The sequence below is a fragment of the Pongo abelii genome, chromosome 14, assembly GCF_028885655.2.
Source record: "Pongo abelii isolate AG06213 chromosome 14, NHGRI_mPonAbe1-v2.0_pri, whole genome shotgun sequence".
In the NCBI taxonomy this organism is placed as follows: Eukaryota; Metazoa; Chordata; class Mammalia; order Primates; family Hominidae; genus Pongo; species Pongo abelii.
In genome coordinates this window covers 47269298-47293100 of record NC_071999.2, presented here as the reverse complement: position 1 = coordinate 47293100, position 23803 = coordinate 47269298, and the positions used below count along the sequence as shown (strand labels likewise).

General features: G+C 38.3%; 1 protein-coding gene across 5 annotated transcripts in view; it reads right to left on the bottom strand.

The window, feature by feature from the left end:
• The window catches only part of AKAP11 (A-kinase anchoring protein 11), a 52290-nt gene extending 30361 nt beyond the window's left edge, over positions 1-21929 (bottom strand). For 3 of the 5 annotated variants that reach the window (XM_002824219.6, XM_009248616.4, XM_009248615.4), the window contains exons 1-3: positions 20746-20938; positions 6556-6655; positions 432-548 (exon numbers count right to left, since the gene is read on the bottom strand). In XM_002824219.6, coding sequence (XP_002824265.2) covers positions 432-548; positions 6556-6606 — 168 coding nt within the window. In that variant the 5' untranslated portion in view covers positions 6607-6655; positions 20746-20938. Of the gene's footprint in view, positions 1-431; positions 549-6555; positions 6656-20745; positions 20985-21190 lie in introns of those variants that run through there. The other 2 variants (XM_009248613.4, XM_009248614.4) reach the window with 2 other exon arrangements.
• Between the last annotated feature and the right edge of the window lie 1874 nt (positions 21930-23803).

The following is a 23803-nucleotide window of genomic DNA, read 5'->3' as shown; positions in this document are numbered from 1 at the left end:
ATTTATCACTACTTTTTCATTTTTAATCAAAGCACTGAATTTAAACAGTCAAGAAAATAACCCAAAAAATCAACATAAGAAACATGCATTTGTTTTATGTTTCAGAGTAGAAAAATTCATATTAAAGTACCAGTTACTGAATATAGCAGGCATCATCTAATATAATGCTATATATCCAATTAGTACTCTGCATAGAATAAATGTGCTCATTTGTTTGAGTTCACTGTCAATTAAGAAAATTATTTTAGCCAGTATTTAAAACAGGTACTTCTTTTTTTTTCCCCTCTCCCGCCCATAACAGGTACTTCTGATACATGTAACAACAAATAGAGATTTTAGGCATTTTAAAAATAGATCATGGAGTCCTACAAAGATGCATGAAAATATGCTGTGCATTATTAGGAAAGGGTTTAGAAAGTAATATGTTAAACCTCAGTTAAATTGGCATGCTCATCCTGCTGTAAACAGTCCTCTGCTGTTACACTGCATAGTTCCTTCTCACTCTGCAATAAAGACTTTACAGACTGGAACACATCTTCACTGAAGCTCTGCAGGGGAAAGAAAACAAAGATATTTTAAATTTATTTAATTCTAAGACAAGGGTAAGAGATCCTGGAGATGTTTTAGATGGTCACTCATTCTCTAACTCACTGTTAATATTCACTGGCACCTTTTGATACTGAATGCGGAACCCAATTCCACTGAGAAGAAAAGCTCCATTCAGCTGAAAAGGTTTAGGCAGAGTTTCACATGCCCAAAACACATACTACTGGAGCCTGGGCATTCAACTCACTAGAAGATCACGTGAGATCTACTACCAGGTTCACTTACTCTTACCTTACACTAAAACTTAACAAACTGCATATATGATTTCCAAGTCACTGGTGTAGAATAGAAGCAACAATTTATATGATTGAATGAGATGATGTGGGAGCTATGGTAAGGTGCACAACAGTGATTACTCCCTTAACAACAGTAATTACTCCATTAACAAAGTTGGAGACAGAAAAATAAGATAATAATCCAAAATAAGGTTTTCCATGGATCTTAAGGAAGCTGTCTGATGAAAATGAGAGGGGATTCCAGATTTCAGGGTGAGATGTTTGTCACAAGTACAAGGAAAAAGTTATATAAAGAAAATAATGAGCATTATAGTCAGGCATAAATAGAACACTTATTTCCTTCTACCTTATGCCCCCTTCCACTGACTTGTCAATCTGCTGTTCATTCAGAAATGTCCTTACTTCCCAGTCTTCCCATGTAGAAATCCTACCCATCCCAAGACCTGTGAAGATTTTTCCATTCCTTAGTCCTAATAAATCTCTCTCAAAGTTCCTGCTGTACGTTGTGCATTAAGATCATTTAATCCACACCAAAACATATGTAATTATTGGCTGGGCACAGTGGCTCACGTGTGTAATCCCAGCACTTTGGGAGGCTGAGGCGGGTGGATCACCTGAGGTCAGGAGTTCGAGACCAGCCTGGCCAACATAGCGAAAGCCCGTCTCTACTAAAAATACACAAATTAGCCTGGCATGGTGCCACATGCCTGTAATCCCGGCTGCTCGGAAGGCTGAGGCAGAAGAATTGCTTGAACCTGGGAGGTGGGGGTTGCAGTTAGCTGAGATTGCGCCACTGCACTCCAGCCTGGGCGACAGAGTGAGACTCCATCTCAAAAACAAAAAACATATAATTACTATACTCAGATTCTTTCCTACCCATTAAAACAAATTATGAAAGTCACAGACTGTGTTTCACTCACTTTGTTTCCCCATATTTCAGAACCTCACACTAGATTAACTCAAACAGCTGCAATCTTAATAAATTAAAATAAATGGAAATCTTTAGTCGAAGAGAAGAGGTACAAATATTAACTCAAAGAACTTATGATAAAAAGCTGTACTGTTACATTTGAATCTGACCTGTCATTACAAATTCGTAATTCTTTGAATACATGTACTACCTTTTTCCACTGAAAAGTCTTAGAAACAATGACCTTCAGTAGCAATAAGCATACTCAGCACCCAGCTTTTGGTCTCTAAATATCTATCACCAATAAAAAGAACTAGAGTTCCCTGGGGAAATGGCTGGTTCCAGGTCTGAGGCTGAGAATGTATGAAGTGAGCCTGGAACATCTAACTGTGCCAGAATGCAAGGAAATGCTCAAAGACTAATAGGGTAATTTCAAAAAAACACAGAAGCCAGCTTGAAAGAATTCCCACTGGCCAAATATGGGACAACCTGGAATCAAGAAAAATGAAAATGGTAATGAATTATGACTACTGGATTAAAAAAAATCTGTGAGTCCATTAAAAGAGAAAAAGTGAGAGGAGCTCCTTTACCTAAAAATGCTAGCTAGTATGGACAGAATGACAAAGTTAGAAAACCCCATTTGTAAACTCCCAATGCAATTACTGATTTAGGAAAGGATTATCCATGTATCCTAAATCTACTGGGTTAAAAGCTGGGGAAAAGGACACTCATACTGTCTCAGAGGATCACCTTATAGTTTATTAAGTGTATTAATCATAAAGAGATTATGCGCATTTATATTGGAGATATCTGGTGGTTATTACCTTAACCACCTAGTCAAGCCTAACATCAACAATATGGACTTCAGATCTGATAGACTGGAATGAACACAACATCACCTTTCAGGTGTCCTGTTGAATCTAATTACAGGGAAAAACAAATGAACCCAAATATAAAAATATTCTACAACACAACTGGCCTAGACTCTTCAGAAGATTTGCTGCATGAGAAAAGAATGTAGACTATTGGAATGGTCTAGAATGGGGAAGACCAAAGAGATACAATCCCCGAATACAGTGTGTGAACCTTGACTAGATCCTAGAAGAGAAGCAAGGAAAAAGTTACAAGGATACTTGAGACACAGGGAAATCTGTGTTTGGAACGCATGCTAGATGATATTACTGAATTAATGATTTTCAAAGAGGTGGTAATGATACTGACATACTTAAAGGTATTATGTTAACCGAGGGTGAATCTGAGTGAAGACTATATGAGGTGTTCATTGTACTAGATTTTTTTCCCAACTTTTCTGTGGGCTTGAAAATATTCAATATTTTAAACAATTTTGTTTTCCTTAATAAATGGGGATTTTCACACTAATTTAGAAACAGGAAATCAAAACAGGAAAAAATATGTGAAATCTGAATGTGAACTGTCAATATAAACTCATGACACTGTAAGTGCAAAGGCAACTCCTAGTATCCAGATCTTGGGTTTTAAATACTATTCAGGGTTCTTTAAAAAAAAAAAATAGCCAATTTCAGGCCTGAGGAAGGTAAAGGAGGTGAAATTGGGTCATCCTGTACCAAAAGGATACAACCAGAAAATGAAAAAGCAATCAAAGTTATGAGGCTGAAACAAAAGGATACAGGCACCTACTTGGAGGGGCTCTCAGGTATCAATTTTGGAACAATTTGAGCAACTTAAATAGATGAATGAATGAATGACTGTGAAGAAATAAAGGGTTATAAAATATAGAACTGCAAAAATCCATGAGTCCAGAGCATTACAAATAAATTAGTGAATGAATGTGGGGAAATAAACTCACTTGCTACCATTGGTGTTAACTACGATGCCCTGTCATTAATCTGAAAACTGGTAATTAAAGGGCATTTGCCCTGCCTCTATAGGAGATATTATATAGTTCATCTAAGGTGAATGAGGGAAGCTTTTCTTTAAGAATACCAGCAAATAAATGTGAAAGGAATGGTAGAATTAGGAAAATCACCATTTTGCAACTCCCATGAAACAATGAATTCAAGAAAGGGTAATCAAGGGATGCCAAAAACATTAGCTCAATGGTTGTTGGGGAAAAAAAGGATATTTGCACACAGCCAAGTATCATCACAGATTATCTGCTAACCAGAAAACAGAAAATGTACTTTTACAATGGACAATTCTAGCAGGGTTATCACCTTAGTCAACTGATCAATCATAGCATCACTGATCATGGGAAAACCTGAAATTCTGTCCTCACATCACCCTATAAAGTATTCTTGCCATAAATGCTTAACCTGATCCAATTAAACCTTTAAACATAACTTCTACTTTACGTGAAATATACAAGGGAGAGGATCAAATTAAATAGCAATATGAGAAAACAACCAGACAAATCCAGATGTGGAACATGGTACAAGAAAACAAAACTAGCCTGGCCTATTTAAGATGTCAGAATTGAATATAATGAAAAAAAGGAAAAATTCTTTCAAACCAAAAGAAATGCTAAGTCCTAACTGCCAAAGGCAACAAAGAGACTAAGAGGCCAGACTGGATCCAAACAGGGGCAGAGCGAACTATAAAAGATATTTTGGGGGTAACACAGGAAATCTGAGTATGGCTGAGTATTAGATATATGGGAATTTATTTTTCTTGGATGTGTTCATGGTATTAGTGTTATGTGGGAAGATGTTGTTATTCCTGGGAGAAGCATGCTGAAGTGTTCAGGGTGAAGAAACATTATGATCATAACTTGCAAATGGTTCTGCCTGAAAGTAAATACACACATACACAGACACAAAGCAAACAAGACAAATTATTAACTACTGTTGAATATGGGTGGTAGGTACGTGGGTTTGTGTGTGTATTATGCTTTTAACTTTTCTATATGCTTGAAATTTTTCATAATAAAATGCTAGAAAAAATTACTGGGGTAGAAACTACAGCTATTTTTAATTTTGCAACATTAATTCCCAATAAATATTTAATGTAGCTCTATATTTAATGCAAATTAAAGTGAAATCTAAAGAATTCAAGTATATCGTTCAATTTCCACAGTAGCCAATAGGGAAGTGTCTGACATTAAGATGCACCAAGATGTAGAAGGTGGTGTATGTGTGTGCATAACTATTTATATAAATAGTATGTAATATCTGGATTCACATACTTTTATCTAAAAGGGATTCCAATAATTCAAGTTGAATTCAAATTAAATCTTCACTGAGTGCTTAATATGGACAATATGTTGTTATACCACTAACCTGGTAATAATAGTATCAAATTTCAGCTGCTGCCTAATCCCTGAACCTCTGGCAATGTACGGGGTAAATATTCAAGTCAGGTAGCATCATTCTTGAAGACCATGGTTATCAGTTTGCTATTATATTTTGTATATATTATTAGTTATAATTATTAGTTTAAAGCCAGCAGTATAATCAATTTAAAGCTATGGGTCTAGTTGCTAATCTGAAAAAAGTATAATAAATACACTATAGTTTACAAAGAGTAGAAACAGAAAATAGTTTTTATTGCACTTTTTTCAAATTAAAAAGTGGACCTATTAAATTTAAAGGTAATTTACCTCAAAACGTATGGAGCATATTACTTAAAAATGTAATTGGCCAGACACAGTGGCTCACACCTGTAATCCCAGCACTTTGGGAGGCCGAGGCGGGCAGATCACGAGGTCAGGAGATCGAGACCATCCTGGCTAACACGGTGAAACCTCGTCTCTACTAAAAATACAAAAAAATTAGCCGGGTGTAGTGGCGGGCACCTGTAGTCCCAGCTACTAGGGAGGCTGAGGCAGAAGAATGGCATGAACCCAGGAGTCGGAGCTTGCAGTGAGCCAAGATCACGCCACTGCACTCCAGCCTGGGCAACAGAGCGAGACTCTGTCCCAAAAAAAAAAAAAAAGTAATTAACATACTGTTTAAGGATAAGTTTACTTTCTATTTTGCAGGCATCCTATAGATTTAGAAGCCATCCTCTTAGAGTCAGCAGTCAAACCTATACATCTTTTAGCTCTCTACATAAATGAATGGCAGGCCCAGAAGCTCATAGGAACACTGATAATTAGAATTTGGAAAGATTAGCAAAGGAGACAAGAGTTACCATAAAAGAGAAGGAAACCAAGAAAAACACTATAATGAAAGTCAAATATTGTCTTAACGTGTAAGGATTGGTCAATGGTGTCATATAATGCAGAAGATGAAGTCCAGAAAAAGAAATAACAAAGACTGTTAATTATCTTCCAGGCTCCATTCTTCCCTTCTTTGTTTATGGGTAGTGCCTCCAAAGTTTTAGCAAAGACAAAAATGTCAAGAAATGGAAGGTTAACCAAATTGTTTTAAGAAAGGAAGCGAGGAGGTTCCTCCTTAGACTAGAAGGAAGAAAGGATTAAGAATCATATTTTGTTTGCTTGTTACTGATTACCCAACATCTAACATATGGCCTGGCTTATAAGAACTCAAGTGTGTATTTGCTGAATGAATGAATAAATGAATGGTAAAGCTAAAGGTATATAAGAAAGCTTACACCTGACAGCCTATATTGCAAAAAGGAGATGGATATCTATGTGTAGATAAAAAATGGGGAGAAAGCACTGTGATCTTTAGGAAATAAAATCATTGTAATCATGATTTTGTATCACTATTTTCATACATGCCAATCTTTGCAGTAGTTCAATGTTACTAATTAAAATAATAAGATTCATTTAAACAAAACATCATAGCTGTAGGACTTAAAAAAAAAATCAACATTTTAATTAAAACTTTCACTAAAAGAAACCTAATAGAGTGAACTTACTTTTCTCACAGATGCTTTAGTCTTCATGTGACTGTTTCTGAAAGTCGCCATAACTATTTTTTGTTGTATATAATCAATGAAGAGTTAATTCACAAAACACCTAAAGAAAACATATTAAAAGAAAACAACTTATTTATTGATCTTAACAATTCAGGCAAGCATTTTGTGCTAAATTAATTTATTTTAACTCAGTCATTAAAAGAAAAATAAAAATGAAAACAAACAAAAATAATCTGAGCACCCCCCCAATTTACTTGCAATCCAGCAAGAATATTTGAAAAATATACGACTATTGGTCCCTTAATGAGATAGAAAATTATTATAAATATCTTATATTTTGGTTCAAAATTATAAAATAGTTTACACCTTTACCTATTCAATCTCACTGCCCTTTTTTATTGCAAAGTGTCAAAGAGAAAGATTTGAAAAACAGTTTTTTAAAAAACATTTTAAAAATAAAAGCTTAAGTAGAGAATATTACAAAAAGAATTCCAACTTCCCTGCCTCCCAAAAGTCACTCATCTCTATGGCAACAGTGAATGCTCTTGACATTCTTATTTCTTGGGCAGAAGGGTTTGATAATACACGAATGAGAATCTGCACATATCAAATTAGATAAATTCTTTATATAGGAAGCTTAAGAGCATACCATTGACAAAATTTCAGAAGACATCCAAGTCAAATGATTAACAGTACTTAACACACACACACCTGCCAGGTGAAACACTCAAAACTAAGTCTCAACTTTTTAAAGATGCTTTAACATCTTTGAGAACTTAAATCCACCCAGGCATTAACCACTCGGTATCTGCATTTGACCACAGTATCTTGTCCATTCATTTAAAATCTACTTGTGCTAGATGCTATGGATACAAGAGAAACAAGATAGATATGGGCCTCCTGCATTCAAAGCATTCAAAGGAAAAAGTTTTATCACAATAAAGAGTAGAAGTAGGGAACTAAATACTTTTTTTAAAAAATCAAATAAATAAAGATTTAAGAAATTCTTAGTTTCAAGTATTTTCAGAAAATCAATCTGGTCTTATAAAGAATTGCCTAGTTGAAGCCAGGCACAGTGGCACATGCCTGTAGTCTCAGCTACTCGACAGGCTGATGTGGGAGGACTACTTGAGCCCAGGAGTTCAAGGCCAGTCTAGACAATATAGTAAGACCCATTTTCTGAAAAAAACAAAAAACAAAAAAATGAATTCCTTAGCTGAGGTTTCCAAGACATTTGGTTAACATAAATTTATACTATGAGGAGATTTATACGCAAAAACAAACTTCAATCTAGCCCCCACCGTCAGAATTTTTAAAAAACTACATTTTAGTGAAGTTCAAATTGTATATTCTTTTGCTATGCAGCTAAGACTACAGCGTGAGTGCACAAACACACACACTTGTTTAGAGATTTCTACATTTTAATTTGTAGACAAAGAAGTACGATTGTATTCTATTCTGAACTAAGATAAGCCCTAGTGGTCTCTATAACAATAAAATCTGATTAATTACTGAAATTGAAGCAGCATCATAAGAAAGGCTCAGCCTAACACAAGGAGTTCCCATCAACACAAGGTAAAGGGTGATACCCCAGAATCCAGAAGAGGATCATGCGTCTTCCTGTGCTGCCTCTTATTAGCTTTGTTTCCTCTGGGTAAACTGTAATGTCTCTGGAACTTTTTCCTCAATGTATATGATACCGTATTTACCAGACAAGTTTACTGTGAGACTCAAATGAAAAATAATTTATAGGAGGTACTTTGAAAACTATACAACACAGGTAAAAGAAGACTTAAATATTTACCTATGGACCAAAATGATCAAGTGGACCAAAAATTATCAAAACAAGGTTTAAGTATAAAAATGTATAGTGGCCAAAGCACAAAGATAATCCTTTTATTTGTCCCAGGCCACTTCACTCTCCTTTCTTCTCCACAGTGTTCTCCTCAACTGCCAGAAAGCCTCAGATGCAAGTGGTCTTTTCTCAAATGTAACATAAAACATAGAAGCCAGCATAAGGGTTCCAAGAAACCAGAGACTGTCAAAGAGGGCTCCTAAGTAAAGTGGCACCTGCAAGGCAGTGTTGTAATGCATGTCAAAACCCTGGAAATACTTCTTTGACTCAGCATTTCTGCTTTTGGGAATGCATCAAAGCAAATAATGATTCTAGAGCATCTAGCTTATTAACAAGGGCTCATAATGCACCAAGTGTTCTGTTTTGCTAAGAGGTTTATGTAAACATCTCATGTTGTCCTTAAGACTACAGAATAGGACCCCAGTTTGACGATGAGAAAAACTGAGGCAAGAAGAAGCTTAGCAATTTGCCCAAGCCCACACAGTAAATAAATGGCAGAGGTGGGATTCAAGTCCAAATTTTCTAACTCCAGCACTGGGGCTCTTCACCACTCCTCTACAGTGCATAAAGGTTTTATAGTCTGGTTCATTACAACTCACAATAGAAATAAGAAGCAATCTAGATGCCAGAAACAAGAGAGTAATTAAATGATCTTAAGTTCATTCCCACAATGATGCCATGGCAGCCATTAAAAACAATACTGCAGGACGAAGGAATGGCACGCCTTACATCACTTAGTCTCTGAGTCTGCTCCTAACCTTGCCTAAAAGGGAAGTAGGGAAAAGAGATAGGAAACAACAATTACCTTTGCAGCTGCTGACTAAAGTCAACTGAGCAAAGATAAACATTAACTCCCAAGAGACTTCACCATCTAATAAATGGGACCAACTATCTAAATGAGCTGCTCACCCTCAGGTGCAACATGCACCTAAGGTAGAAGAAACAGTTTCAAAGTGGGGCAGGGAGAGGTGGGAGTGCTCTGAAACAACACCCGGGATTTGACAGGGCTGGCTACCCCAGTTCACTTTACCCACAATTTTCCTGAATAGCAGATCCAGATAAAACACCCTTATTCAAGATTGAATAATAAAGCAAAGGAATTCAGTATGGGATCTGTGAAGGAACACTGAAAAACAAACAACATATAATATACACAAAAAGAAAAAATCCAGACAAATATAATCATGCCCCTGAGACTCACATTATCTCAGAATTCAAATCATTGTTTGAAATTAATGAAAGAGAAACAGTTTAATTCTATATTTACACTCTGTTTCACTCATGGAAGAAAAACAACTTACTGCCCTACTCCACCACTTTTTCATTGAAACATAAGTAAAATACTGTCTCAGGAAGAAAGAAATCTATTAGAGAATATCTGTGCAACATAAAAGTGAATCCAATATGAGATTATATGACATACTTTAGTAAAGCAAAGAAAAAAATCATCTTTGGAAATGATGCAAAGATTGATGGGGCAAGAAAGGATAACAGCTAGTAGAGCAGGATTTCTTTAGCATCTTATATAATTAGAGAGCACATCGTTTTTGACAGATTTCACAAGAAGAACAAAAATACAGTATATTCACCTAAAATACATTTGTATTATGATAAACTTTTCATTTAGTGCTTTACTGCTTTGTGCCCTATTCTGGATGAAGAAACAAGAGTCCTAAGCAAAGAATAACTAAGTGCGTTATTTATAGTCAAAGAAATTAAAGTGAACCTACATGGCTTGGAAAAAAGAAGATGAGAGACAAGAAAGAGGCAGACAAGGCAAACTACGAAGTGAGCCACTATAGCTCAGGAAACACACAGAAAACTATCACTAAACAAATGAAATCCCCTTAGAAGTAACAAAAAAGCAGAACAAACATTGCTAAAAACAATGGAAAACCAAGATTTTAAGAAAAATCACAGAATGCAAAAAAGTAAACAAATGAAAGCAATTTGAGAAACAATTATAAAGAATACAGAGAACAGAGATATAGGGCACTTAAAATAAATACATATATCCTTTAGTCCTGCTATTTCACTTCTTAAAATTTATCCTACATATACCCTTGCACAAAATTCACAAAGATATGTGAAAGACTATTCACTGAAATAAAATGAAAAAACTGAAAATAACCTAGAAGTTCATCAATTCAAAAATTCACATGATTATTACTCAGCTATTGGAAATAATGAGTTAGAGTGATCCATACTGGCGTGAAAGAGCAAGTTGCAGAATGGTGTAAATAGCATGCTCTCACTTGTAATTTAAAAAAAAAAAAAAAAACTGGCCTAGCACAGTTGCTCCCAGCACTTTGGGAGGCCAAGGCAGGAAGATCACTTGAGGCCAGGAGTTCAAGACCAGCCTGGGCAACATGGCAAAACCCCAACTCTACTAAAAATACAAAAATTAGCTGGGTGTGGTGGTGTATGCCTGTAATCCCGGCCACTCGGGAGGCTGAGGCACAAGAATTGCTTGAACCCAGGAGACAGAGGTTGCAGCGAGCCAAGATTGTGCCACTGCACTCCAACCTGGGCCACAGAGTCTCAAAAAAAAAAGAAGAAAGAAAAGAAAAAATTACATACAGACACAACTCTGACACACATATGTAAATATTTGTGCATCCATAGGAAATGACTTGAAGGAGGTACACTAAACTGATGCCAGTGGTCACCCATGACAAGTGGGACTTTTAAATTTTATAAAATGTCATCTATCTACAATATGAGAACATGGTAGATCATTAAGTAAAATAAGACAGGTTCCGGCATATTAGCATTATCCCATTTTGTGAAAAATCTGTATAACTACGTGTGTATCTATATATGTAATATAAAATAAGACATACACTAGATGAGTACAGACATGGGTTTCATCTGGGTAGATACAATCATGGGTGTTTCATTTTGTGTCTATGTATGTTGACTTTTGTACTTTTCTGAACGAACATAAATTCTTTTACAATTAAAAAATATATATTCTCCAAGTCTTTCCTTATCTCCTCTGACCTAAGAAATGTTCAAGTTGACATCACCTATTACTTGACCTTTTTTGTATCAGGAGAATTAACCATGCCAGTCTGTGAAGCGCCTATCAACAATATTGCCATATCTTGACTCTCTTCCTACTGCACTAGTTCTCAAACCTCAGTACATGTACACATCAGCTTATTTCTAACACACACAACTCCCCCACCAGAAGATCCAAATTCAATAGGTCTACATGAAACATAGGAATCTGTAATTTTAACAAGTGCCACATGTAATTTCTGGTTGAGAAAAACCTGTCTTTCTATATATACATTTCCTTTCCTAAATTATTTCATAACTTGTTACTCAAATACTAATATTTCCTAGTCTTCATCCTTATCCTCGTCTCATTTTATTTAGTTTTTCAAGGACATTTTATCCTTACCTCTGGTTTTAACTTGCAAATAACCCCCTAATTTATTCTTCAGTTCTGTATATCTAATTTCCTATTAGACATTTCCAATTAAATATCCCAGTTACTCGAAAATTTGTATGTTCAAAAGGTAAATAAAACTTTCTCCCTAAACGATCTCCTCCTGTATTCTCTACCTCAGTAAGAGCCATTAAACCAAACCCAACCAGTAGGCCAAGCTGGAAACTGGTCTTCCCCTCAATTCCTACAGACTACCTCGTCTAGTAAATTGCCAAATCCTGACTTGTCATTCTCCTAAACTTCTCTCAAATCTACCCTCTCTCTTCCATCAGCTGAACTGCTACTTACTATTCACACATCAGTTCAAAAACTTCCCTCCCTAAAATAGACTTGGCTCATATCTCTCCTTTATCCCTCCTTGCCCAAATAGTAGCCACCTCCTTTGTGCTCCCTAAGTGGTTTATAGTTTAATCCTTTTGTGCCACTGTTTGCATACTTCCCTCCTGTTGTAAGTTCCCTGAGGACAAAAGTGTTTTATGTATTTTTACATAGTAGGCATTCAAATATCTGCTGAACTAATAAATAAAAAGTAACATATTTAAAGAACAAAGTTCAAAGCATGATGTAGGCTGAAAAACATAAAACAGAATAAAGAACAAAGTATGCCTTCAAATATTTAAATGAGTATGTCTACATTTAATGAGTTTGTGAAAACACATTTGTTTCCAATAATTTCTACTTTACAGTATCTGAGATCACATTTAAAGTAAATGCTCCAAATACACATTTTGACCAAATGCCAAATGGCCAAGTGTTAAAAATTAATATTCTGTTGAATATAACTATAAGAAAACAGGATAGAATATACATGAAACATTGGTTTTAAACATCAGACAACAGGCAACACGGGATTGTGATCCCTGAGAGAAGGGAAACACTGGCTGCCAGCTACTTCCAGGTCACAATACAGGGACAGGAAAGCCAAGCAGTCTGGTGGTTTCACTGAGTTTTAAACACAGATCAGTTTGGGGAGACCATGATGGCTAGAATTTACAGGGTATTATGTTGGAGGGAGAGCTGAAAGTAAGTGAGAGCCCTACAGATAAACCATAATATATTCCACCAGAATAGAAAAAACTTGTAATGTATCAGGCAATGATAGACTCCTCAGAAGAAGTAGCAGCCTTAGTAGAAGCAGCCTTAGTAGAGACAATAATTCAGCACTATGTTAAAAACTGTTCTGGACCCACACTAATAAATTCTAAAAGCAAGTCCTGAAACAATCCAACATATTCCGAATAACTGTGCACCCCAACTAAATCCAACACACTTCAGTAATATAATAAATCAAGCAAGCAACAGTATAAACTCAATGGCTGGCATACAATAAAAATTACCAAGCATGCAAAGGAAGAGAAAAATATGAACCATAACCAGGAGAAAAAAGGCAATAAATGAAGACCTAGAAATGACAGTGATGATGGCAGGAACAGAAAAGGATTGTAAAACTATAGTACAAATATGTTCCATATACTCAAGAAGTGAGAGGAAAACATCATCATGATAAGGAGAGAAGGAGAAAATAAAAAAGACACCAAAGTTGAACTTTTAGAGATGAAAATTAAATATACTGAAACAAAAACCATACTGGATACAATTAACAGATTAAACTAGAGAAGAAAAGCTCAGTGAACTTGTAGACAATGTAATAGAAACTATCCAAAATGAAACATGGAGAGACAAAACTTAAAAACAACAAACCTAGAGTGTAAGTGACTTTTTAAGCACCATAAAAGGTGAATAACTGGAGTTCCACGAAGAGAGACAGTGAGTGAGCAAGTGAGTGAGAGAGAGAGAAAGAGAGAGAAAGAAAGAGAAAGAGAGAGAGAAAGAAAGAGAGAGAGAGTGTGTGTGTGTGTGTGTGCACGCGCGCACACTGGGGAAGTGAGTGCAGAAGAAAAAAATATTTGAAGACAAAATAGCAGAGAACTTCCCAAATTTGATGAAAACCATAAACTGACAGTACCAACGAAGCTCAGCAAACCCTAAGAATAAACATAAAGAAAGCCAAGGCAAATCATAACCAAATGGCTGAAAACCAGTGATAAAGAGAAAATATTAATTGACCAGGAAAAAAGTACACATTATATACGGAGGAACCAAGGACAACAGACTTCACATCTATATGAACCAGAAAACAAGACAATGGAGCACTATCTTCAAAGTACTAAGAAGAAAAAAAAAAGCATCAACCCAGATATACTCAATGAAAATATATTTCAAAAATTAAGGCAAAATAAATTTATTCAGATGAATAACGGCCGTGAAAATTCACCACCAGTTGACCACCACTAGAGTAACTATGGAAAGAAATTCTTCAGGCAAAGTAAAACAATACCAGATGGAAATCTGAATCTTACACAAAGGAATAAAGAACATCTGAAATGGTAAATATGAGGGTAATAGAAGTTATTCTTCACTTTTCAATCCCTTTTAAATAGTTAAAATATAACTGTTTAAAAATAGTAACAATGAATTAGAGGGTTTAAGACAGACATATTGATAAAATGTATGACAAAATAGGATAAAAAATGTAGCAGGGGAGATGGAGACAAAAAAAGACTGTCATAGATTTCTACATTAAACATGAAGTGATGTTATTTGAAGAAAACCTGTAATAAGTTATCTTGTAAACCCTAACACAAACACTAGAAAAATAAAACAGAATAATACCTAATAGGTGAACAGCAGAATAAAAGTGATGTTATCCCCCTTTTTGCAAATAAAGAAGCTAAGTTCCTTTCTTGGGTACAGACCTGTTATTTGACTTACAAAATCTAAAACTACTACAGCTATCAGATACTATTTTGTTTTTCAAAACAACAGTCAATCGTATAAAATGATTTTAGTATGTCTTAATATCTATTAAGATATTTGCTTCTTTATAGTTTCTGCCTTTTTCCTTTTTAATCCTCAACCTCATTCCTGCATTCACAATATATATGTTCTTACTGCTACAGGGTTTCTCAATCTCAGCATTACTAACATTTTGGGTCAGATAAGTCTTTGTTGTAGGAGGCTGTGTATGCGTGATAGGACACTTAGCAGCTTCCTTGGCCTCTACCCACTAGATGTCAGTAGCACTCACTCAGCTGCAGTAACCAAAGCTGTCTCCAAATATTACCAAACATTTCCTTGGGGGGCAAAATCACCACTTGCTCTATTTTAGCACTTTAGACTACAGTGCCTTATGTAACAGTTAAATGTCTACATGTCTATGCCCTGCATTGGACTGTAAGTACTACCAAAGTTCAACACATATATTCACCAAGCATCTAAGTAACAGTGATTGGGATACAACACTGAATTTCCTTCCATCGCCATGCCTTACTCATCTCTGCATTCCCCAAAGGCCTTACTCATAATAAGCAACCATACATTTACTGAAGTGAACGAGCTGTACAGTGAAGAGAAATTTCATCAATGACATGAATGCAGACAGGCACTTGGTGGCAAAAGCAACATCACCAAATAGAAAATAGTTAGGGCCACTTACCTAACGACTTTTTATAAAATTAATCCAAGGATATTTGTTCTGTCACTTTTGTTTTCCCAAACAGTCATAGAGAAAATTATTGATTTTTCAACTGCATTCCAGATTGAGATCTACTTATAAGGTATGTTTGAGCCCAACTAGCCATTGGTATTGAAAGGAATAACATGAGTCTAGTTGACAAAGTACTAAGTGTGAATGGCTATTGACTTCAAAACTACCTATTCAGCAACAATAAACACAACTTTTAAAAACAGCATGCAACGGTCCATTGTTAGAAGTTAATTAGAATAATCAGATGAAGGCAGGAGGATAAAACAGTTAACATTTTCATAATAAAAAACTCATTAGACCTACATTTGAATATAGTTTTAAGAAACCACTGTAAAGGATATACGCCCTCAAATGATTATCTTAGTTTCACTATTGAGTGTGCAGTTGTAATATATTTGACTTTCAAAAATATTTTCAACAACTGATTTATAATAAAACTTTGTATACGTGTATGGCAATATTATAAGGATGATATGCTATAATTAAAATGCTATGTAACTGAATACCTACAAAAAAATGCAACAACAAAAAACTAAAATCTCGAGATTGTGCTTTCAACATGAATATGCTCCCTAGAAAATGGAGTAACATTCTTAATCTTGTACGTAGCCCTATCCACAAGATTATTTCTAACAGAAAATGTGTTCAGAATTTTAACCCAGGAACACATTTCTTTTTATCAGTGACATCTATGACACCATGACTCTAAGAGTATATTGCTGAAAAGGCATTTAAGAAGCTCTTACAAACATAAGGATCTATCCTAAGCTGCCAGGAGCCGAAATAAGTCAACAGATCTACTTTGCAGATGGGCCGGTCACAGGAAACACCCAAAAGCCCACACAGAACCTATTAACTAACAGGGTATATTAGAGCATAAAAAAAGAAGAATGTGAAAAATAACTTTTAAGGTTTCAAGCCTAGGTTGCTGAAAGAAAATTTCTTTGCAAATTAGAAGGTAAATTAGAAGGCTTTGCAAATTAGAAGGTAACTGGAAGAGTGTTTTATATCAACATAGGAATATCCAAGAGGCTGGGTACAGTGGGCGCATACCTGTAATCCCAGCACACTGGGAGGCCAAGGCAGGTGGACGGCTTGAGCCTAGGAGTTTGAGACCAGCCTGGCCAACACGGTGAAACCCCATCTCTACAAAAAATATAAAAATTAGCTAGGCATGGTGGCACACACCTGTGGTTCCAGCTACTCAGGAAGCTGAGAAGGGAGAATCGCTTGAGCCCTGGGAGGAGGTGGTTGCAGTGAGCCAAGATTGCGCCACTGAACCCTAGCCTGGGCAACAGAGCAAGACCATGTCTCAAAATATATAAATTATATAAATAATAATACCCAAAAAAAGAACTAAAACTTAAGAGATTTACTTGGGGTCAGAGCTGGAGATGTTACTCTAAGAATAATCCACATATAGAGAACCTGAAAGCTGGTCTCAGAGACTGGGAAAGAACAGAAATTCAAGAGAGCATCTACGGAAACAACCACGATAAAGGGTTCCAGGGCCGGTATAAAAGGAACCACAAATAAATGTCAGTCAGAAACGTAGGTGAGGTAGAGATTTAGAAGAATTTAGTGTCGCTGAAGTCAAGAAATGGTTTTAAGCATGAGTGGTCAGCACTAGACTTCTAAACCTCTTGAGTGCAGAAATTCTTTCCTCTCTGAACATGACCTGTATCACAGTACCTGCCACACGGTATGCTCTCGACAAATACTAATACTGTACCCTTGCATTGTGCCTGCCATATGCCAGCCACTGTTTAATTGCTTTACACACATGAATTCATAATTCTCACCACAGAAGGTGCTATTATGCCCATTCTACACATAGGGAAACTGAGTCATCAAGCATTTCAGTAATTTGCCTTAACTCCCACACCCAGGAGAATCTGTCCTGTAAAGAGACTACTGGTTAGATCTGGTTAGAACATTACCAAGCTGAGAGCAAGTTCAATGCAGTGCCAGAGGAAGAACTCAAATTGCAGGATGTTAAAGCACACCTGAGGTATCCATCACTTCCTCCCTGTCCACTCTCCTTTTGTTAAAGATGTTGGCATGGCCAGTTTAAAACGTGCAGCCCTGCAAACTGTGAGACAAATCTAAGTCTCTTCCTCATCCATTTTTCCCATTCCCATCTTTCCTCACTCCCCATCCAACTGTGCTAGAAGCAGAAACCTGAACAACTGGATTCTCTCTCTAGAAACATAACTGAGACTTGGAGATGTTTACTGAGAACCATGTTGCATAGTCAGTGAGTCTGGTGTTGGCATCATGGCAAACCAAAGTCTCATGCAAATCAAAGTCTTGGGGAAGTGGAAACCAAGAGCTTTAAAGAGAAGGTCAATCTGAAAGAAACTGGACAGACCTGCGGTGAGTAGCACAGACATAAGACCATGTGCTTCCAGAGAAAAACTGGAAGAGTAACTGCCTGAAGACTTTCTGGTTCCCAAAACGCTGAATTGGAATCATGCAATGGACTTCAGCAGCACTGTATGACAAATGCTTTCTTTTTAAGTAGACTAATTAAATTGGCTTTTTCTTCCTTGCAATCAAAGAATCCTCAAACCATTACGGGAGGCAGAAATAAAAACACTGAGTAAGCACTAAATTTTTGAGGTGGGTATGAAGAAAATGAGGCTCATTTAATTAATAGACCTGACTCCCAAACCCAAACTCTTTATAATATACCTCATTTTCATTCAAGTAACATCCTCTCTGTTCCAGGCCTCTACCCCATTTATTTTATTTCCCAAGAAACATTCTCAGATTATTCTAAAAATGATAACTTTTCTCCTTTTACCATGTCCAGTCTCTAATCTACAAATTTCAAATGCCTTTACTCCAGAAGTTTTTTGTTGTTGTTTTTTGAGGCAGAGTCTCACTCAGTCGCCCAGGGTGGAGTGCAGTGGCACGATCTCGGCTCACTGCAATCTCCGTCTCCCAGGCTCAAGCAATTCTTGTGCCTCAGCCTCTCGACTAGATGGGATTACAAGCATGTGCCATGACACGTGGCTAATTTTTGTATTTTTTAGTAAAGACAGGGTTTTTCCATGTTGGCCAGGCTAGTCTTGAACTCCTGGTCTCAAGTGATTCACCCGCCTCAGCCTCCTAAAGTCCTGAGATTACAAGTGTAAGGCACCAAGCCTGGCCCAGAAGTATTTTTTTAATAAACTTTTACATGTAAGGATGACTGGAAGAATCAAGACATTTGGATCTTCCCAGGCTGCTTTTAAACTGATAAAGCATTTTTCTTTCTCTTCCCCATATTACCAGCTTATTGACCCTTAACTCATGCCCAGGCTTAACTTAAAGCTTTTCTCGACCTGTCCTCACTCTTCAATCCTTCCAGGTAGTTGATTAATAAAATGCAGACCACAAGACAGGAAAAAAAACAAAATCAGTTACCCTGTCCAAAGTTACTTCAATTACTTTTGAAAAACCAAACACCACACACCCTACAAGTTTGAAACTCTTGCCAAAAGGTTATGAAGACCAGCCAAAAAATTTATTTTTCTATTTCTGAAAATTAGTTTGCTAAGATGGAGTAAGAAGGAATTTCTTCTAATCAACACTGGTCTCCTCTGCCCATTCACAAAGAGGTATTTTCTAAGTCTTTCACATTTTTGTCACGTATAGACAGAATTCCTCTACTTACAACTGGCATTTTCTCTTAAAATGGCCCTTAATATATTGTCCAAATTTGTTTGAGTTCCTTTTCCAGACAGTAAGTTCCTAAAATAAAAAAATAAAAAAATTAAAAGTACCATATTTTTTCCAGCCTCTAAAGGCAAAAGAGGACTTCTTTAGCCTCTAGACTTATCCCTGGAGTTCAGGGAGCTAGAGAAGGCTAGAGAATTTCTCACTATGGTTCCATGTCTTAGGCAACTTCCCATATCCTCAACAACTGCAAAATATCACTGGCCTAGGAGTCCACTGCTAGGCCCTTATCAATCTTGTCAATACTGCAGTTATGTGGGTACATACACTAGTCTCTAGCTCAGCTTGGGAACCCACTTCTTCCCTGATTCCCTTACACTCTTTGACCTTTCATAAATTACTGTTACAGCTACAATAGTGACATTCACTGTCCACCCCGGGTTAGTTTTGTCAGGAGGAACAACGACAAGAAAAAATGAATAATCAGGGTACCGTTTGAAAAAGTAAATGTGTTTTTCAAAAAAAAAAAAATCATTTAATTGCACTATTTTAACTGACACCAATCATGCCAGGCACTGGGCTGCCATCCTAAAATCATGACATTAAAAAAAATATATCTGTGCATTACTGATACCCCATTTTTTCTTAGTACTCCATATTTTGAGTATTTTCAGACATAACGAAATAATAATCGACATGACATTTCTAAAACAGTGGGAAGCAGCCAAGCAAAACGAGCATTTTGCAAGAGATTGAAAAGCTGAAAAGAGAAGAGGAATTAACTCCAGTTTGTACTAAAGCTATTTAGATATGTGTCTCAGCAGTCTTTCTCACCATGAAACTCCTTAACATCTAAAGCTAAACCACATCCAACTTTATATGGTTTTAGAAGACAGAGAAAGCAGAGAAAAAAGTGAAAGCTGATAATACGGGGAAGAGAAAAAATGTCAGCTTTTACTGTCATTGTCACCTTTTTTTTAATACTTCGGTTACATCTACATATTTTTTATAAAGCAGCTTAGATGCCTGGATTAACAGCAGTATACTCAATCCATTCGGAGTACTTTATGGCCAGCCTTAAGCCATTATTAGCCTAGGAGGGTATTTGACAGCAAATCCAAATATCAATACTTCGAGGGGCCGCTTGACGCCTTCCGTTTCTGTCACAAGATCTGAGCAGCGCCTGCTTCCAGGGCTCCGGGGTTTTGACAGTGAAGGATGCTGTTCGGGAACAAAGTGCAACGTCCTCCCAACCGCTGCAAATGTTCCTGTGCGCACACCACGAACACACACTAAGCACGCGCACCACGCACCCGGGGGCCGTCTCTGAAGACCACCCCGGGGATGGAAACAGCCTGTCATTAAAAGGTGCGGCAGCCCCACCGCCACACTTGGGACCCCAGGAAGACGCGTCTCGAGACCCAGCACCTCCCTCTACTCTGGGCCCGGTGCCGTGAGTTTCCTCCCTCGGCCGCGCTCCTCCCGCCCTCCTCCCTCCGCCATGCGAAGGCGCAGCTCTCGAGCGGCCCCGAAGCCAGAAGCGGGACCACCGGCAAGCGGAGGGGCTGGGGCGCCGGAGCCGGGCCGCTCCATCCATGCCGGCCGCACACCCGCCGCCACCCCATCTAAACGCAGCCTCCGCGGCAAGCACGTCGGCGCCCGGCTCACCTGGGGGCCGCAGCCTCCGCAGCTCACGGACATGTCACCGGCCGCAACGACCCGTGAGCGAGCCGGGCAAGCAAGCTGGCCCCCTCCTGCGCTGACCCCCAGCCCTCCCCCCTCCCAGCCCCGCGGCCCGCCCCCGCCCTGCCCACCCCTCGGCTTCCGCCGCCGCCGCAGCTCCTGCCCGCAACACCGCCTACTCTCCACGCCTCCCACTCTCTCTCGCGAGAGGGCAGCGCGCCTCTCGCGAGAAGAATTACGCGGCCGAGCCCGCGCAAAAGTGGGTGGGCGTTTAAAAAGGGAAAGAAGGAACAGGAAAAAAAAGCCTTCCCACGTGCTCCGGAGCAGCCCGCGGGGCAGCCCCGCTGGTCACATGACTTAAAGGGGGCCTCTCCATTGGCCGGGACCCGCTCAGCCTTGGGAGCTTTAAATTCGAGGGCGACCTACGAACCTGCGGCGGACGTCTTGCGCGCTTCCTGGTCCGTTGCCTTGGAAACGGCTTAACCCTTTCCTCTGGCAAGTCCCCAGGCCTTGGCTTGCTCCGCAGATTTGGTTTCAGGCTCTGCCTCTTTTCCGTCGACCCCTTAGTCTTAACAGCCTGGGGCCAGCTGGGCTCCTTCTTCGCCACAAGGCTAGTTTTGCTTTCTTCCGAAGCCCGGGGCTCTTCCCAAAGTGGCAGCCCCACCAGATCCGAAGGCCCATGGAAGGCTCATCCTTTCTGATGGCTCCGCCCCTTCTCCCAGCATCTCCAGGGAGGACCACTCACAGCGCACCGGGCAACCGGCCCTATCCCAGTCAAGAAGTAGCTTCCAGGGTTCTCAGGGCCCTAGTGCTCACCCTGATGTCTTTACATGGTATGGAAATCGGAAAGTAAAGCTTTGGTCACTGGGAAGCCTAGCCAGAGATGAAAAGCTGTTATGCTGATTATTTTCACCTAAAATTGGAAGGGCCAGTCCAGTCAAATTGCCCTAAAGGGCATCTGTTCCTCAAGAGAGGAAACACCTGGCAATGAGAAAGACATTTTTGAGCGTATCCTCGTTGTGAGTTAAGTTTTGCCCTGTTCAGAGGAGAGGGTCACGGACGAAAGGGTGCATTCATTTGTTCATTTCTTCATTCAACAAACACTACTCCAGGCTGTTGATTGAACAATGATGAAGACAAGTAGTGTAGATTCTAGGGAACTTATCTGAGGGTGAAAAGAAAAAAAAAATCTGTTGGTTTTAAGCTGTATGCAAAGAAGTTACAATAAGTGACGTGATGGTGATGGTGATTGAGTGGCTAGTAAAGGGGATGCCCTTTTAAGGAGGAGATATTTTAGCAGTGATTTGAATAACAGTCAGACGCAAAAATCAGAGCGTAGAGCATTCCAGGAAAAGCATAACACTAATTCAAAGGCCCTAAGTAAGAATTTATTCTAGTGCATTTGAGGGAAGAGGAAATGAGAAAGTAAACTTTCTTGAGCCTGGAGATGGAAACTGTAAGAGTTAAAGAAAGAAAGAAACACAAAAAGCAGCTTAACAGAGACAGGTTTATTTTGGAGAATAAACCTGAGAGGGGCTTCTGGCCGATTTCCGTCAGGAGTGTTCTCTTTTACAGACTAAAGGTATTTAGTGGTTTAGGGAGGGAGAGCATATTGTAGGCTTGGAATGTTTCTGGGTGGAGGAGAGTTTTATTGCCACGGGTGTAATGTCTGGTTGCAGGGGAGGCATATTTCTGATCAGAGGGGGGTTTATCTCAGGGTTGGAATGTTTCTGGTCGGAAGTGTCATTTGTGGTTTATGGTCATGCTGACATTAGCCATTAGTCTGATGTTTCTGGGACTGGATTTAGGCGGTTTTTAATCAAGGGGAACTTAAAATGGCAGTGCTTGTCCAAGATGGTAATGCTCTTGCTCTGTCAGAAACTAGCACGGGCCAGATCCTGTAAGGCTTTGTTAGCCAAGAAAGGAATTGAAAGTTTATTCTAAACGCAATATAAGGTATTACAGAGTTTTTAATAGGGGAGAGACACCCAGAGTTTACTTTTTTAAAAAAAGTCTCATCCTTGAAAAGAATGGGTCTTAAAGAGGCCAAAGCAGAAGTAAGGGAGATTAGGAGATTTATAGGCCAGGTGACAGACAGTCATGAAATTTAATTTAATTTCCATTGATCTCAACATTTCTAAAATCCATTAGGTCAGAGTCCTGATGCTGTTTCTGCCTTTGTTGAAACACGTGGATTTCTCCTAATTACTAGGAAAAATAAAATGGAGGATTTTCTTTTGTTACCTGGGGGAAAACAAATGGCTGAAAAGGAAGGGCCCATCTTTAATTTTTTTCCCTCCATTACGCTACACTGACAACCACCTCTGTTGTCTATTCTTAAAGTCAATTCTGAGAACAGAAAATGAAATTCTATGCAGGTACTTATTCTTTAGTGTAAGATTTGAAAAGATAGAGGTTGAAAGCTCGGAAATCAAGAGGATGTTTCACCAAAAGAAACGAATCAGGAGGTGAGTTCCAACTCGAAGCTCTGTCATTAGTGATACAACCAAATCAAGGTTCCTTATCACCACTGAGTCTCAGCTTCCTCATACATAAAACAAAGCAATTTAACTAGCCTACACCTAAAGTAGTTAAGCCTGAATTACACTTTAACATGCACATACCAGTAGGACGGAAGCTGGAAAGGGAAATGAAATGATTTTTTATGGAAACCTAACAGAGTCAGCAGCTCAACCCATATGAAATTAGACATACACACACACACACACACACACACACACCAGCTGAATAACTCTGAAAGTGGTTGATACAGATACCAGGAATGCTTCCCTAAGAAACCTTGGCCTTCTCAGAGTGTGGAAATGGAAACACTGCCACCTGCTCAACCTCGAATTCCGTTTCTCTTAAGCTATTTTGAACCTGTGTAGTATTAAATAATGATTCATATGTTCCTAATCAGAGTTTAAGAACTAGATAGCAAATTTTTTAAAAGGTCTGAGGCAATATCCTAAAGTTAAGCTAACACCTTAATTTTAACGAAAGCAAGATTTCAAGATACATAGGGCTACTTTTTAAAAGGAAA